Here is a 16,114-nt window from a genome sequence, read left to right as displayed (position 1 = left end):
CCCTTTCCCGCCCTGTAAAAAAAAAATTTATGTTTGGCTGTGCTGGGTCTTCATTGCTGCGAGGGCTTTTCTTCAGTCGTAATGTGGCGGTGGGGGTTACTTTTCTTTGCCATGCACAGGGTTCTCACTGTGGTGTCTTCTCGTTACACAGCACAAGCTCTAGGTGTACGGGCTTCAGTCGTTGCAGCACATGGGCTCAGTAGTTTCGGCTCCCAGGCTCCAGAGCACAGGCTCAATAATTGTGGCACACCAGCTTAGTTATTCTGAGGCATGTGGAATCTTCCCAGATCAGGGATCAAGCCCATGTTTCCTGCATTGACAGATGGATTCTTTACCACTGAGCCACAAGGGAAGCCTGAAACCAGGACTTTGAGGTTTGGAAGTAACCAAGGTCACAGTTATTAAGTAAAAAGATTAGATATGTTTTATTTGTTCTTTCACCCCCTCAGCGATTATTGCCCTCAGCAGTTGGGGTTATAATGATGAGAGTGAGAACACAGGGATTTGACCAGTCAAGATCTAGAAAGGTTTTTGTGTGGTAGTTGACAACGGAGCTGGACTCTGAAGGAAGAGGAGGAGCTGCTTCCAAGGGCTGAGAGTTTGAACTTTTCTGTCCATCTTTGACAGTAAACTTAGAAAACCCCTTCCAGAGGCCTTCCAGAGGTTTCTGCAGTGCCACTTAGCTCCTGATTGGATCTCCAGGGAAGGGGAACTTACTACCTCCAAAAGTCTGTGACAAAGGGAAGTTTTGGGTCTAGGAAGGCCATCTGATCCTAACTCATTTTAGAACCTAGAGCTGAAGGAATGGCCCAGAAGACCCATCTCCTCTGTCTCCTTCCCCGGCTCAACACCCCCACCTCCCGCCCCTACTCTAAGGACTCCCCTTCCCCTCTGGAGCTGGGGAATAGTAGTGAGGTAGCAATCACACGGAGATCATTTGTCACAGTCCACAGAGAACTCAACAGCAGTAAGAGGACACACTGGGGATCTAGGTGTACCCTGGTGGGAGATATGAATATCCAACAGAGGATATTTGAACAGGATCTTGAAAGATGAATAAGAGTTTGGGAGTGGACTGGGTGAACCAACAGTGTGAAGGAGCCGAGCATTCAAGTTCTGGTGTTTGACCGATTGGGTTTGGAATCCCCATCCCCGACGGGTGATTTCGTCAGTATATGATAGGGGCAATATTGGAGCTAAAGCTCCTCATAAAGCAGATGTGAGGTTTAGAGAACACGGCGTTAATGTCAAACTCTCAGAACAGTAGCTGCTGCTGTGGCTGCTAAGTCACTTCAGTCGTGTCCGACTCTGTGCGACCCGACGGACTGCAGCCCACCAGGCTCCTCAGTCCCTGGGATTCTCCAGGCAAGAACACTGGAGTGGGTTGCCATTTCCTTCTCCAATGCATGAGAGTGAAAAGTGAACGTGAAGTCGCTCAGTCGTGTCCGACTCTTAGCGACCCCATGGACCGCAGCCTACCAGGCTCCTCCATCCACCTAAGTTTCCAGGCAAGAGTACCGGAGTGGGGTGCCATTGCCTTCTCCGCAGAACAGTAGCAGTCACAGATTAAGGATGCAGTACAGGTTAACCGGTGCTGGTAAGGTACAGCCACTCAACCCGTAAATACAGGGACGGATCACAAAACATCCTGCCAAGCAGGTGAGGGAAGGGGTGTGATGAGAAATGTGGAAGGGGTCAGATCAGGCAGGAGTGCGAATGCCAGTATAAGGACTTAAAGGACTTAAGCAAGCAATGACGTAGACAAGCCGACGGATTGGTAAGGCGGGGTGGGAGTCAGGGTGGGAGACAAGCTGGGGAGTGGGCAGCCAGTGAGGAAGCTGCGGCATAACCCGGGAGACTAGAGGCGGGCAAGGAATCAGTGTTCTTGTTCTTTGTCTTCGAACAGACCAGGTAGAGCCTGGTTAGACCTTGGGAGGCGGCCACGATGAGCCCTTTACGGAGACGGTCGCTGAAGGTGGACTCCCGGGGCAAGCCCAGACGCTGGTGGCCGCGCGCCACCTGGTGGCAGTAGTAGGTGGGCTCTGCAGCGGAAACTGCAAAATCCGGGATTGTGCTCTGGGAAACTGAGGCAAGGAGCACGGGTGGGGGAGGTTGGGATCTTCCAATTTGACCCCGTCTCTAGTCTAACCCCGTTTTATTGATAGGAAAACTGAGGAGCAAGGAAGGCGACCAAGACCGAGGAAGGACGCTCTCAAACGAAGGGCTTCAAGAAACCAGGAGTAAAGAGCCTGAGTTTCTTTAATAGCATGAATGGCTTGAAGCTTAGTTTGCCATTCTGTTCCGTTCCTTGGGCAGGGGGAAAATGAAAGAGGAGGAAGAGAAACTTCAGTCTTTCCCGCCCACCCGGAGGTAAAAAGGCTTTAAAGAGTACCCCGGAAAGCAGAGTTTTATAGATTCCATTTGCATACGAACGCGGTCACCTCGAGTTAAACTCCGGTCCTTTAATCTCGGGTCCAATTTGTCCCGAAGCCGCGGAGGAAGGCCCTCGTGAATACCTACAAACACCGCCCCCTCTGAGACCCGCCTACGGGGCTGGGCCTCTTTGCACGTGCTCACCCGGCTCCTCGGCGATCCGCCTCCTAGGAAAGAGTCATTCTCGGAGTGGGGGGATCCGAGGCGTCATAGGGAAGGTTGAATACACGGATAAGTCATAATAAAGAGAAGGTCCTGAAGTAACCTTTATTCAACTTGTACCGGAAGTCTTCAACAGGGTTCGTGATATTAACAGGCCTTGGCCTCCCCTTCTCAAAGTCGCTTTTCACTCCTCCCACCCCTTCAGTTGGTGGGGTCCAGCGTGGCCGGCCTCGCCCGGCGGACTCCAATTCCCAGCGTGCCCCGCAGCGCAGAGCGTGGCAGCGGCGCGTGACGTCGGGGGTGGGAGCTGGCCAGTGCTGAGGGGGCGCGGCGCGGAGGGGCGCGGAGCCCGGCGGCTCGGGGCCCAGAGAGCGCCGCGGCCGGGAGCCCGCTGGCCCCTGACAGCCCCCTCCCCCTGGCGGACGACGACGGCGACGAGGGCGCCGGTCATGGCGGAGCAGCGAACAGAGCGCGGGCCCTGAGCTCCACCGCATGGAGCGGGACGAACGGCCGCCTAGCGGAGGGGGAGGCGGCGGGGGCTCGGCGGGGTTCCTGGAGCCGCCCGCCGCGCTCCCTCCGCCGCCGCGCAACGGTGGGTGAGGGGCGTGCAAAGTCTCGGCCCGGCGAGAACCGGGCCTCTGTCCCCTTACCCCGGGGAGTCCCCTCCTCTCAGCTGACTCTTTCTCTCTCTCTCTGGGAAGCCGCGGCGGCCCCGGGTTCCCTCATCGCGGACCTTCACCCCGGTCCCCCTTCAGCGCCGATCCTCCTTCGCCGCCCCCCCTCCCCCCGCCGCCCGCGGACTCCCCTCCGCGCGGATCCTCCTCCTGCCTGGCTCTCCACCCCGACCTCCGTTTCCCCCTCCCCTCTGTCCCCTCAGCACAGGCCTCCCCTCCCCCCGGCCCCGTCCCTCAGCGCGAATCCTACCCCCCCTCTCAGATCCCCTCCGCACCGGCCCCTCTCCACCGGCCCCCCTCACCTCCAGTCCCGTCAGTGGGGGCATCCCCTTCCCCTCGGGTCCCCTCTTTCCCACCCTCCCCTTCCCGGCCTCCGGGGGACCCCCGTGCGAGGATCTCTTCCTCCAAAGGGTCCCTTCAGCGCCGAGTCTTTCCCCTCCGCCGACCCCCTCAGCGCTCCCCACCACGGGTCCCTCCTCCCTCCGCGGACGCTCCCTCGGCGCCCTGCCGCCGCCACACCCTCGTCCTCTGGGTTCTCTCTGCCCCTCACCTTTTGGGAGCCTCTTTCTCTCCCCTCCGCTCTGCCGCGCTTCCCGGGCTGCCCACCCGCCTCCCTCTCGGCGCCCACCCCCTAGTCCCAGAGCTCCTGGCTCAGCGGTTCCTTTTCGGACCCCGCTTCTCCGCGCTCCTGCCCCGCGCTCTCCTGCCCGCCCTGCTCAGCCCGGTCTCCCGATGCCTCGGCGCTCCGGCCCGACCGGGGGCCCGGGACACCTGCCTCTTTCCTCTTTCCGCCCGCCGGTCCCGGCCCGCGCCCGCCCAGCCTTACTTCTCCTCTTCCCTTTGGCGCTCCCGGAGCCCGGGCGACTCTCACCTGGCCCGGCCCTTCCTTCCGCGCGCCGCCTTGCCCCCATGTCCGGGCCAAGTCCTCAGGTTCCTCGGGGCTGCGGCTGGGCCCGGCTCCCCCCACCGCTCTCCCCCCCACCGCCGCCCCCGCCGGCGCTCTGCCCCCGCGGGGTGTTTTATTTGTATCTGTTTGATATTTCCCCCCACAGTGTTTGCCGCGGAATGTTTTTATTGGTAACGTGTAAGGAGCTTTTGTGAGGTCGTAAAAGGTGAACTTTTGAACTTGGAAAGCGCCCTGAAGCAATTAGCGCAGGCGATAGCCCCGGGAGGCCTGCATTACAAAGGGTGCTCGTACCGGCCGGCAAACGCTTCGGCGGCAAACCCGATTTATTTATTTATTTGCCCTGCCTTCCACCTTTCACATCTCCTCATTTCCGAATAAAGGGCAGGCTCTCGGAGATCCGCGCCTCCTCCCCTCTCTGCGCCATAAACGCGCAATTCTCTGAAAGATCTAGGACCGAACAGTGTCTAACAAGTAACAGATTTCAAATTGAATGCAAACACCCGGGACAGTTAGTAGGCACTAAAAATTAATTGCTTCAGCAAGAAGTTTCTCAATCAGGACAGTGGCCTGGCAGGTGTGAGGAAAGTAACCTGAAAATAGGTCACTTAGGCGCTCAGTTGCTGAACGAATGGGGAGCAATTTTGGGGTGTATCTCCGCCTTCATAAATTTATGAACTCGTCAGACATTTATTGCCATTTGAGTAGATCTGGCATTTTTACCAGTTAAGGAAAAAGTCGGTTTCGAAGAGAGCCTGGTTAGCTTCATTTACTGTTGCTTACCAAATAGTGATATGTTTTCAAAGCTCTGGTCTTTTTTTGAGATGTCTGTGATGTGTAGTATCTAGGTGGCTTGCAGTCCCTTGGGTTGTCTTTGGAGACTAATTTCTGAATGTGAACATGTTTGAGATCAATAAAATCCCGTGTCACAAAGGAAGAGGCAGGAATCCAGTTAGGGTAGAAGGAGATAGTATCATAGGAACAAAGGATTTCTTTAGTGCTTTTGACTTTTAAGCTTTTCAAAAGGTGATTTGGTTTGGTGTTAATGTGTTAAAGTTGTAAATTTTGATCTAAATTTTACCATGCTGATTTTTTAAAGCCAGATCTATAGAAGCTCAGATCTATATTATGGCCCATATTTGTGTAATTTTGTAATGTTTATCTATGTGTGTATGCTTCCTGTACCCACCTGTGCGACTCGTAGCTGATGGATTTTTACTACAGTCAGTACTTTAAGTTCTACTTGAGAATATTGTTGTAAGGGAAGCCTAGGAACTGCATTTGCTATTAATTATTCATTAGTACATTTTAAAGAACTCAGCGGTAATTTTAACTCTTAATCAAATTTCCCTTTCACAGTCTCATTTCCTCAATCGGTCAGGACCATTTAAAAGAATGTTATCAAGCAATCCATTTAGGCTAAGGTGGCTTTAGTATTTTACATCAGCCCACTTTAGTGCTACAGATATTTCTTTTTTGTTGAAAACAGAATGGGACTTTCGGCAGTTTGATGGGCTCTAAGGAAAATACATGAAACATTAGACTGTTGTGGAAAGTTTTATTTCCCAGTGTAAAAATGAGTATTGTGTACTGTTTAACAGTGTATGTTCATTATCTCTTACAACTTAACATACTCACAGAAGAATTACCAAAAAAGAAAAAAAAGTTTATCTTTGGAATGGTGTGTTTTTTTTCCCCATTATATACTTCCTAATTAATATTTTTCTCCAAAAGTAAATGAAACTGCTTAGATTCAAAGCAGAGAAAATGAATTCTCCTGGCTTTTTATCCTGGTGGCTGATTTCTATTTTATACGAACTATTTGCAGTAGATAGTCACCTAGATAGCAGATCTTTTGGTTTGTGTCATGAAGAAATAAACTGAAAGTGAAATTTTAGAAATGTTTTCCTGCTGGAAACGCCATTGATGATGAATTTACAGTCCTTTAAATGGTTTTTATTATTCTATCCAAACAGAATTGCTAGTCTTTTGATGCACCATCACCCTTCCAAGAATTTCCTGTGCTCACTGCACTAAATATTTCAGTTGTTGCTTTTAGGTTTTGATGACAAACATGAACTCAAACAGAATTTCAAAGGAAGATGAATGATTTGAAGAAGTATATGTCGATACTGCACTTGATCATTTTATTTTGAGAGAATAGTGGAGTTCTAAATGTTTCAAGCAAAGGAAGTTTATAAGCCATTATAAGTAATTAAAAGCATGTTTTGTATAATTACATGTTAGAGGAATTGGAGAGAAGTTCACTAGATAAACCTGATGCCCTTTTTCTGTTAAGACCATGCCATCTGAATGTTTATCCCTGAAAATACTTTAGCAGATATTTTCAATGACAGTGTAACTTTTCAGTTCTGTGACTTTAAAGATCAAGTTAGTTCTGAGTCAGTCCAGAATTTTCTACCTCCATTAAACAAACAAGCAAAAAAGCATACTATAGTACTGTTGTTCTTTAGTCCAGACAGCAAACAGGTGTTTTTTAGTGGGTTCTGTGACCTCCAAAGAACACTGAAAGGCAACAATGAACAGATTGATCGGTGAGCTGAGGTGTGAGATGACCACATTTCCAATCTCAGATTTACCATGTACCATATTCTTTCATGTAATCTAGGTATGAACATGTTCCAAACCCATAAATCATTCTGAATTCTGTAGCAAAAAGGTGTGTGTGTGTGTAAGCATGAATTAGTGTGAAGAGGAGTTAGATGGGGAGGAGGGAGATAAGCTAGTGAATAAAACTGCTGGTGAATTTCCTAAACTATGCTCAAATCCTGTATTTCATATTTTATTAATAATTTCTTGTTTTTTTTTCATTTTTTCCCTTTTCCTGGGATTGTGGAGCAAAGGTTAGGAAATAGTTTTAGGTTTAAATATCTAGGTTTAGTTTAGTGGAGAATGGAGGATAGAAATGCCAACTGCAAATGTGGTGAAATTTCTCAGAACTAGTGCCTGTTGTGCAAGCTGGCTTTAAATTGCTAATGATGCCTGCATGTTCTGGGGCCTGGGGCTGTATTTGGAGTTTCATCCTGTATTAAGACATCATCATTTTGTTTTTATAACTAAGTATTTATTGGTTTGTATTGGATAAATTGGCCCATTAATGAATTGTGTTCACATGGTAACTTCTGGCTTTGGGATAGCCTTAGCTGGGATAGTCTCCAAAATTAGGAGACTTCATTTTCAGCAAGCTCATTTAGATCTTTGGGGCCTTTTCATAAGTTTTGGTTATTATTTAATTTTGTGTTGTAGTCAAGTTAAATGACATTCTCCATTTAAGTATTTTTTGCAGTATTTTATATAATTAGATTGAAAGCTAAATTTGGTAAGATGCCATTTATGAGTAAATTTTAATGTTGGTCAAATCTATTCTATTAAAGTAGGACAAGAAAAATGCCTCATTTTATGTGTACCAGTTGTCTTATATGTGAAAAAGGTTCACAATCAGGAAAATAGAAAGTTCTGAATCAACAGATAAATTTTGCTTTTCAGCAAAGAATAAAAGTGTCCTTGAAACAATTTTAAATAGAAAGTAGCTATTGAATATGTCCACACAGGTGATGATCTAATATACCCAACTTTGTAATACTTTAAAAGTATTTCTGAGACCAACAAGTTGTGAAGGAAAATGTTTTCTGTCAAACTTTTACATTCTTAAGGTCAACTTTTTCCTGATTCAGGTAATTTCTTAAGGGTTTATGGGTGCCTTTGTTAATGACTAGGGTTCAGAAATACCAGAATTATTAAAGTCAGCAAGAAGTGCTAAGCAGCTAATTCTTTTTTGGGTGTTGAGTCCCTCTCAGAGCCGAAGTTTCAGATTTGTCTGAGCTTAATCTATGTTAAAAAACAAACAGAAAAACCAACTCTGGATTAACTTTGATATATATATTATTTCTAGAATCAGGCCCAGGCTTCTGTTTATTGCTTGTTTTCCGACATGGGTTGTCTTTATGAGAAAGATAAGGCTGTTATTTTAGATATCGGAAAATTAGAAGAAAACCATTGTGAGATGTCTAACCTGCTTTTTCAGTGTGGTTTAGAAATAGCTATAAATAGAAAACTTTATGTGAAAGATTCAAACATTTCCTACTTTATTTCATTCTTCCCTTACTACCTGCTGTTAAATAGTAGCCTGGGGAGAACAGCTTCTCAAGAAAAGAGATTTTTTTGCTGTTTACGATTATTTAAATAAGACTTTACTATGTAACCTGGTAATTCTAATTAACAGTGATTTAGTTGGGGAGCGAACCAGGATTTCCTCAGCTGGCTGCTGGGGACCTGAATTGCTTTTTTCCCCACCCCCAGCTACACCAAATCTTTTGATCCCTAAGCTACAGTGGTTGTCATTTGAGAAAGCAAACTGAGAGAAAATAAGTTGAAAATAGTCTACTTTCAGCCTCATTTGCATCTTGGATGTTTTGTTCTTAAAAAAAATTTATAGAGATAATTGAGTCTTTAAAATTTATTTTGAAGGGTGCAAACTCTTATGTCTGAATAGAAAATTCCTGGAGTTCTTTAAAAATACTTTTTTTTTTTTTTTGCTTTAAAAATTTGGGGGATGTTGTAGTATTGACAGTCATTATTTCAAAAGAGAAATTATTCTTATTTTAAGTTCACAGAGGCATTCAAGTGTTTTGAGTTTCTTTAGGAGTGTGTGTTTGGGGAAAACAAAAGTTAGCCTTTATGCAATGGAAAAATTTTCAATCAAAGTAGTTGTGGTTTCTCCATCAGCATTATATTCATAAGTTCAAATAAGGAATCATAAGTTCTTAATGTCATACACTTAATAAACTCTATAATTTGTTACATTCAGAGTTTAAAAAGTATCTTCAAATGATGAAATCTTTGGAACCTAATTGCTAACTGTACATACCTTTCAATTTGTTTATACAGGAGAAGCTATTCAACCATAAACCACAGATGGCAGTAGCAGCGTATTTTTCTGTTTTCTAGAGGGACTCTGGCCTTTAAGTTGGTGTCAATTCTATTGGCACTGTTGATAGGTCAGCTGCCAAGTGTATTGTTTCCAAAACCAATTCCCTAGGCAGCAACATGTTATGTATTCTGGAAACAAATCCGGGCATTTGATTTGAAGATATACTCTGTGGGTGGTTTGAACCAGAGTGGTGATTTTGCTCTCATTGGTAAGAGTGAGAAATCATAAAGAGAAGCTGGTAATAATGATAGAGGGAGTTGTTTGAGTGATAAGTTATATCACATTGGAATTGCACTGTGTATTAGTAGAGGATATATCAAACAGATATTTGCTTTAACAACAGTTTGCGTTGGAAACAATTTGTAATTATTTAGAAAATAAACTTGAGAATTGTAATTTTGAGAGTGAAATGCACAACTAAATTCCTCATGTGGCAGAAGTAGATAACTTTCTCAGTTTTTTATTTCCAGCTCTTCCTTATATTTCAGTGAATTTTGTATCTTTTTATAAAAGCAGTTCAGAGATCTATGAGTGCCTGCTCTTCCAACCCATCATTGTAGTGTTAAATTTTCTGTGTTTTTAATTTTCCCTCTGAATACATTGATTGAAAAAGGACATAATTAAACAGATTTTTAAATTTCCTGTTATACTTTGGGTCCAGAAGTATAATTTCATGGTTTAAGATTTAGGAAACATTTCAGTAACAAATCTGTGCCCAAATGATGGATGTACTGGTTCTGTGAAAGGATGGGGAGTTAGGGGGACTACCTTAACCTGTGTTAGTTTTCATTTAAAAAATTAATTCTTGCATTCATTTCAGTCTTGAAGCCATAGTGTCTTGGAAGGATTTTAAAAAGTCTTGATTTTTTTGTTGTTGTTAATTTCTTATGCTCTACTGGTGGCTCAGCTGGTAAAGAATCCACCTGCAATGTGGGAGACCTGGCTTTGATCCCTGCGTTGGGAAGATCCCCTGGAGAAGGGAACAGCTACCCACTCCAGTATTCTGGCCTGGAGAGTTCCATGAACTGTATACTATACTGAGTGACTCTCACACACACACTGCATCAGATACAGTGCAGTGTTCTTTTTACCACAGTTAACTCCAGTTTGTATAATTTAGTTTTTCTCTCACAAGAAAGAAGAGGACACTTGAAGTCTTACACACTTTTTATCTTGTTTCCTCATATCTTGCCTTTAAAAATTCATAAATGAGTAATGAAATAATACACAGTTGGATTGTATTTTTGTCAGTGGTTTCTTTTTTTTTTAATTTTATTTTATTTTTAAACTTTACATAATTGTATTAGTTTTACCAAACATCAAAATGAATCCGCCACAGGTATACATATGTTCCCCATCCTGAACCCTCCTCCCTCCTCCCTCCCCATGTCAGTGGTTTTTTGATCATTTGTTACTAGATTGTTTGTTTCAGACTTAATCTCTCCCTATTTATTGAGTACTTAAATTTGTTATTAATAATTTACTGTATGGTGTAAACCAGTAGTTTTCAAAGTGTCATCCATGAACCACGGAAGAGTGGGCCCTGAAACCTTTTCAGGAGGTTCTGGAGGTCAGAGCTATTTTTATAATAATGCTGACATTATTTGCCTTTTTTGCGATGTTGACATTTGGGCTCATGTTGAGAAACGGTGGTGGGTAAATTATTGGCACCTTAGCAGAAATCAAAGCATCAAACTGTACTAGTAGTCATTATATTCTTCAATTCTAGTCATTTGTATTTTTTTTTAAGCTATTTTCACTTATGAATGTCCTGGATGAAGTAGTAAAAATGATTAATTTTATTAAATCTCTACCCTTGAGTACAGATGTTTTTGATATTCAGTGTGAGGAAATGGCAGATGCACAAAGCATTTCTTCTGCTTACCAAAATAGAAAAATTGTTTTTAGGAAAAGTGCTTCTGCAATTATGTTGTGAGCGGAACTAGCTGCTTTTTTTATGAAACACAAGTTTTACTTGAAAGAACAATTGACGGACCATATTCAGATTGGGTGTTTGGCAGACCATGTTTTGGAAAACGAACAGGGAGCCTGTTAGGCCAGGGAAAACTGACAATGCTTCTTGATGGTGAATAAAATTTGAACTTTCAAGTGACAATTAGAATTTTGGAAAACTTGTACTTGCCACTTTGAGCTTGACAACTTCCCAATACTTAAAGCCTTTTCTGATGAGCCCTAATGTTGATGTTACTGATAAATCTGATTTTTTAAAAAAATATTATATAATGAAATGTGTCAACATTTTGAAGATCACATTTTGGTGAAGGAGCAGTTTCCAAATTATCCAGTGTATGATGTTAAAAAATTCTGAATGGAGAAAAGATGGGTTCAAAGTGCTAGATAGACCAATGGGTTTTAATGTAACAGAGTACACAAAGTTCATTGATATGGTTTTAGATTTCCCTTTGAACTGACCTTTAAGAAACCACTACTTACTGAATTTTGATATATTATCAAAGGAAAATACCTACAATTATTTTCATTAAGAGATAGTTCTTCCATTTCCAATTACAAATCTGTATGAGACCAGATTTTCTGTGTATACTTCAACCAAAACAGTATATCACAGCATACTGAATGCAGAAGCATGTAGGAGAATCTTAACTGCCAGAATTAAACCAGATATTAAAGATTAGTAAAAATATAAAACAGTGCTACTCCTCTCATCAATTTTGTTGTTTTGTTGGAAATTATGTTACTTTTCATAAAATAGGTTATATTAACATATAACAGGTTTCTTGTTACTTTTGGATGAATTAATAGATATTTTAAAAGATTTCACACTGTGGTAAATATCACTAGATATAACCTGTGTAAATGTTAGCTCTTTGGGTCCTCAGTAATTTTTAGTTGCGTAAAAGGGGTCCTGCAACCACGCAGACCAAAGTAATGAGAGAACTTCTTTTATAAACAGACTGACTGAATGTGTAAGAAAATGGTGACTTTACCAGGTATTATTGTTAGCACTTAGTTACTTTGGGTTTTTCATTCCTTCTCTTTCTCTTAAAAAAAAAAACTCTGTAAAGAGGCTATAGAGGAAAAAAAAATGAAAATGAGTTCATTTTAAGTTTTCTTTGCTTGAGACTAAATGAAGTATGTCATAGTTCACCTCACTGAGTTCTCTGATAAGGCTTTTGTTACTTGCCATGTGAAGCCTGTTGCTTACCTGTTAATTATTTGTATTAGAAAATTTCCAGTAGAACCTGCTTCCTCCCCAGGGGTGGATTTATAATTGTGGAAATAAATCTGACAATACAAAAAATACTTTATTACTTGATAAAGAGTCATTGCTATAAAAAATTAAATATTTATGAGAGAAAACCCTCTATCTTTTCAAAATTTCCTTCAAGAATAGTTTGCTTCCTGTGATAAACTATAATGGAAAAGAATATTAAAGAAAGAATGTATATATATTTAATTAAATTACTTAGCTGTGCAGCAGAAATTAACACAACATTTTAAATCAACTATACTTCAATTAAAAAATAAAAGGACACAAAGTTACAAACATAAAAGAATAGTTTGCTTGTTTGCTTTCAGTAGGTGTGTTTGGCTTTCACTGAGCCTTCTAAAGCTGTGATTTTGGCAGTGTCAGTTTGTAGATTGGTTTTCCTTTAACCTAGTTTTGACTGAGGGAGGTTGTAATAAAGTCTGTATAGGAGAAGTATCTCCTCTGCTGATGTAAGAATACCTTTTCCTAGTGTGAGTAACATTTTAGTGTAAGTCAATTAGTGTGTTGTTAAAGAGTTAGGGATTTACTCCTTAGGGTAGTTGCTAGGTAGAACTCATTCTGAAGTGAGTTTGCTGGCAAAAGAAATGTCACAGAACAATGTGAATAACAGTAAGGAGTTTCTGGATCAGAATTTAAGATGAAAAGCTTAGTGGGTGATGAAAGATCAGTGAGATATCTGGGCTACCTTCCTGAGAACTCTGTAGTCATCTTGATGTTCTTGGAGTTTCGTGTACTGTACCTTTCTAAGCATTTTTGTGTTCTGTAGGGGTTGCAACTTAGTAATGAGAAAATAAAAGCCTTTCCTTTTTCATTTTAATGCTTGGATATTATTTCAAGTTTCAGAGGAGCTAAATGATGTTAATTATTAATTACTAAGCTTAATAACTGAGGCAGATTTGTGTTTTTTTTTTCCCTTCCATATTTTTGCTGTACTTTGAAATCTAACCTGTTAGGAAGCTTCTCTTTAGCCTTACAATCCTTCCTCCAAAATGCCTTTTTGGCAGGATAATAAACCACCTGGGGGAAACCCCCCACTGATATCTGTTTAGAGGGCTTTGTTTTTTTGGAAGTGGCAGTAGTTTCAGTAAGGAAGGAAGGATTTTGGTTAGATAATGTGAGAGGGAAAGAGCAGGGACTCTGGAGTGTGGCAGTACAAAGATCACAGCTGTGTGACTTTGTCACTTGACTTCTCTGAACTTTAGTGTTCTCATTGAATAATAATAGCAGCTAACATTTATATAGTTGCTATGATATACTTTTTAAGCACCTTACATATGTTAACTCACTCTATTTTCATAACTCTGTGAGGTTGGTGTTCGACTGTCTCCTGCATTTTGCAGATGTGGAAACTGAAGCCCACAGAGATTAAACCCTAGTTTTTATATTTTTACAGTTAGTAACACCATTAATCATTTGTTTCCTAGGTTTAATCTCTCCTTCCACTCCCATTCTCCCCATGTACTATAGTTTGTGAAATTAAGGGTAGTGTTATTAGGACTCATGATAAAGTCTGTAGAGTGCCAAGCATAGTGTTTGCCTCAAAGCAGAGACTTGTGAATCCAGGCGATTTATAATTGTTGAGGATTATACACAACTCAACTCCCTATAGAATAGAGTCACAGAGATCCACCGTTAGAGTTGCAAGTGATTTATTTCTCTTTCATTTTGGCTCTAATAAGCCAACCAGAAAACAGTTTTGATATAATCAGAGACTATCTTTGAGTGGTAAGGAAAGAGGGGATTTCGCGCTATTCAGGGCAGTAATACCATATCTTGAATCTGTAGCCTCAGCACTAAAAACACAAGTAATTGGTGTTTCATGAATGAATGGATAAATGAAAGAATAATCAGGTCAGGAATTTTGAGTCTTTTCCTATGTCAGAGTCCTTTGAGTCTGAGTTCTTTGCAGGTAGTCAGAGAAAGTCTACAAAACACAAGGGAAGAGAATATGCTTTTCAGTCACTTGAGAGAATTGGGGCAGTATGTAAGTCAAGCTGAGTGTTGAAGCTAAATCCAAGGTTTGAAAAGCCCTCCTGGAACCACAATATAGTACATTTCTGTTTGGAAATACAGCACTCCTTATAACTAAAATGACCAGATACACCAGATTAAGATGAGATGGTCAATAAATACCTGATTGTTGGCTTGAGTACTTTGGGGAATGCCATTTAGGAAAAGGTAGCTTTTGTCCCCTGTACATTTTTAAAAAAATTCTGCCACACAAAAGCCAGCTATATGGAAAAGAGGACCAATCTAAGATTGATGTGACCCTTTGAAAGTGGAAATAGAAGAACTGGTTGTCCAAAGCTTGTAAAATACAGAAAGTGATTTTCTAGCAAGGAGATAGTGAGAACAGTGTGACAGTGGGGGTTAATAGATATGGTAGTAATGTAGTGTTGAGCAGGGAAGGACTTGAGAGAGGAGAGCAGCCACATTATTTGAGGAGGTATGAGGCTCAGGAAATAGTTGGTGGGCCTAGGTTTTGCCCGGATTCTGATTTTAGCTCTCTTATAAAAGCATGTTTCTATGGGTCTGCCTATAAAATGAAGGCGCTAAATTAGGTAATCCCTGAAGGAATTTTCCAGCTTTATGATGAAATGAGTTGGGTAAAACAGGAAGTTGGAATTTAGGAAAGCAAATAACTGTGGTACTCACAGCACAGATTCATTGGGATGATTTTGACTTTAGATACTGTTCAGTCATCCCTCAAGGCACATTTACATTTCTTAATGCTTACCATACTTTGTCTCCTTATTAGAACACCTGGCTGCTCTAAATTAAGGTCTGTGGAATCACATAATTTACATGTAAATTCAGTTCTCTGGGTCTGTCTTATAGAAATGTTTGCAGTTAAAGTTATGATGTTATGATAATTTGTAATGTAAACTCGAGATTCAGTGTTTTTTTCTTTTTTAGCATGATCACTATTTTTATACCTCCTCCCCCACAACCATGCCACACTTTTCTTTTGTAAGGACAATTTCATTCTTGAGTCAAACCCATAGTTAATTTCAGAGTTTTCCCTTATTCCTTGTAAAGGAATTTTTATCTGCAATATTCCTTCAGCACTGAGAAGAGTCCTGTCCTCTTAAGACTTAAATGCCCTGAGTTTGAGAACTTGGATTCATTAAGGAAAATTGCAAACCCTCCTTAAATGCTGTTGGTCAGTAAAAAGGGAACCCAGCAGGAAAGGGGCGGCAATGCATGGGGGAGGGGTGGAGGGGGGTTAGCAAGGGAGCTGCAGTTGAAATATTCATCAATCATTTTACTGGCACCAGGAAACCAATCAGCCTTTTAGAGGAGAGAACTTAATCAATCACCTAAAATCGGAAATTACAATTGCTTTCCCGCAAAAAAATATTCTCTTACTTGCTGACAGTTTAAATCTGAAAGATAGTTGGGCTGACTGGAATTCAGAGCTAACTGCTGGCGAGCAGCTCAGTTACTGAAAGTACTACTGTGATGAAAAAATGTATTTAACATTTGAAGGTAAAATGTGCTATCTGCCATGAGCCTTTTAAAATATTTCAAGTAAAGTACTTTTCATGTAGTATGTCCATTAATATTAACAATTGCTGAGCATTTATGGGCAATATGAAGTGTGTGAAATACTATAAATTTATTTTCCAAACCTAGTTTTCAGAGCATAGATGGGCTCTTGGCTGAAGAATACCTAGTGTTTCCAATGCCTTGTTTGGAAAGCAAGTTTAGAGTGTTGTCTTAGGGACACTTCCTGGGGA

At 41.8% G+C, this 16,114-nt stretch overlaps 1 protein-coding gene across 5 annotated transcripts in view; it reads left to right on the top strand.

Moving 5' to 3' along the window:
- The first annotated feature begins 2,932 nt into the window (after window positions 1-2,932).
- The window catches only part of NR6A1 (nuclear receptor subfamily 6 group A member 1), a 232,304-nt gene continuing 219,122 nt past the window's right edge, over window positions 2,933-16,114 (top strand). For 3 of the 5 annotated variants that reach the window (XM_044925554.2, XM_025260559.3, XM_025260558.3), the window contains exon 1: window positions 2,936-3,187. In XM_044925554.2, coding sequence (XP_044781489.1) covers window positions 3,088-3,187 — 100 coding nt within the window. In that variant the 5' untranslated portion in view covers window positions 2,936-3,087. Of the gene's footprint in view, window positions 3,188-16,114 lie in introns of all 5 variants that reach the window. The other 2 variants (XM_044925555.2, XM_044925553.2) reach the window with 2 other exon arrangements.

This window comes from Bubalus bubalis, chromosome 12 (assembly GCF_019923935.1).
Source record: "Bubalus bubalis isolate 160015118507 breed Murrah chromosome 12, NDDB_SH_1, whole genome shotgun sequence".
In the NCBI taxonomy this organism is placed as follows: Eukaryota; Metazoa; Chordata; class Mammalia; order Artiodactyla; family Bovidae; genus Bubalus; species Bubalus bubalis.
This window is presented reverse-complemented; position numbering and strand designations above follow the sequence as displayed.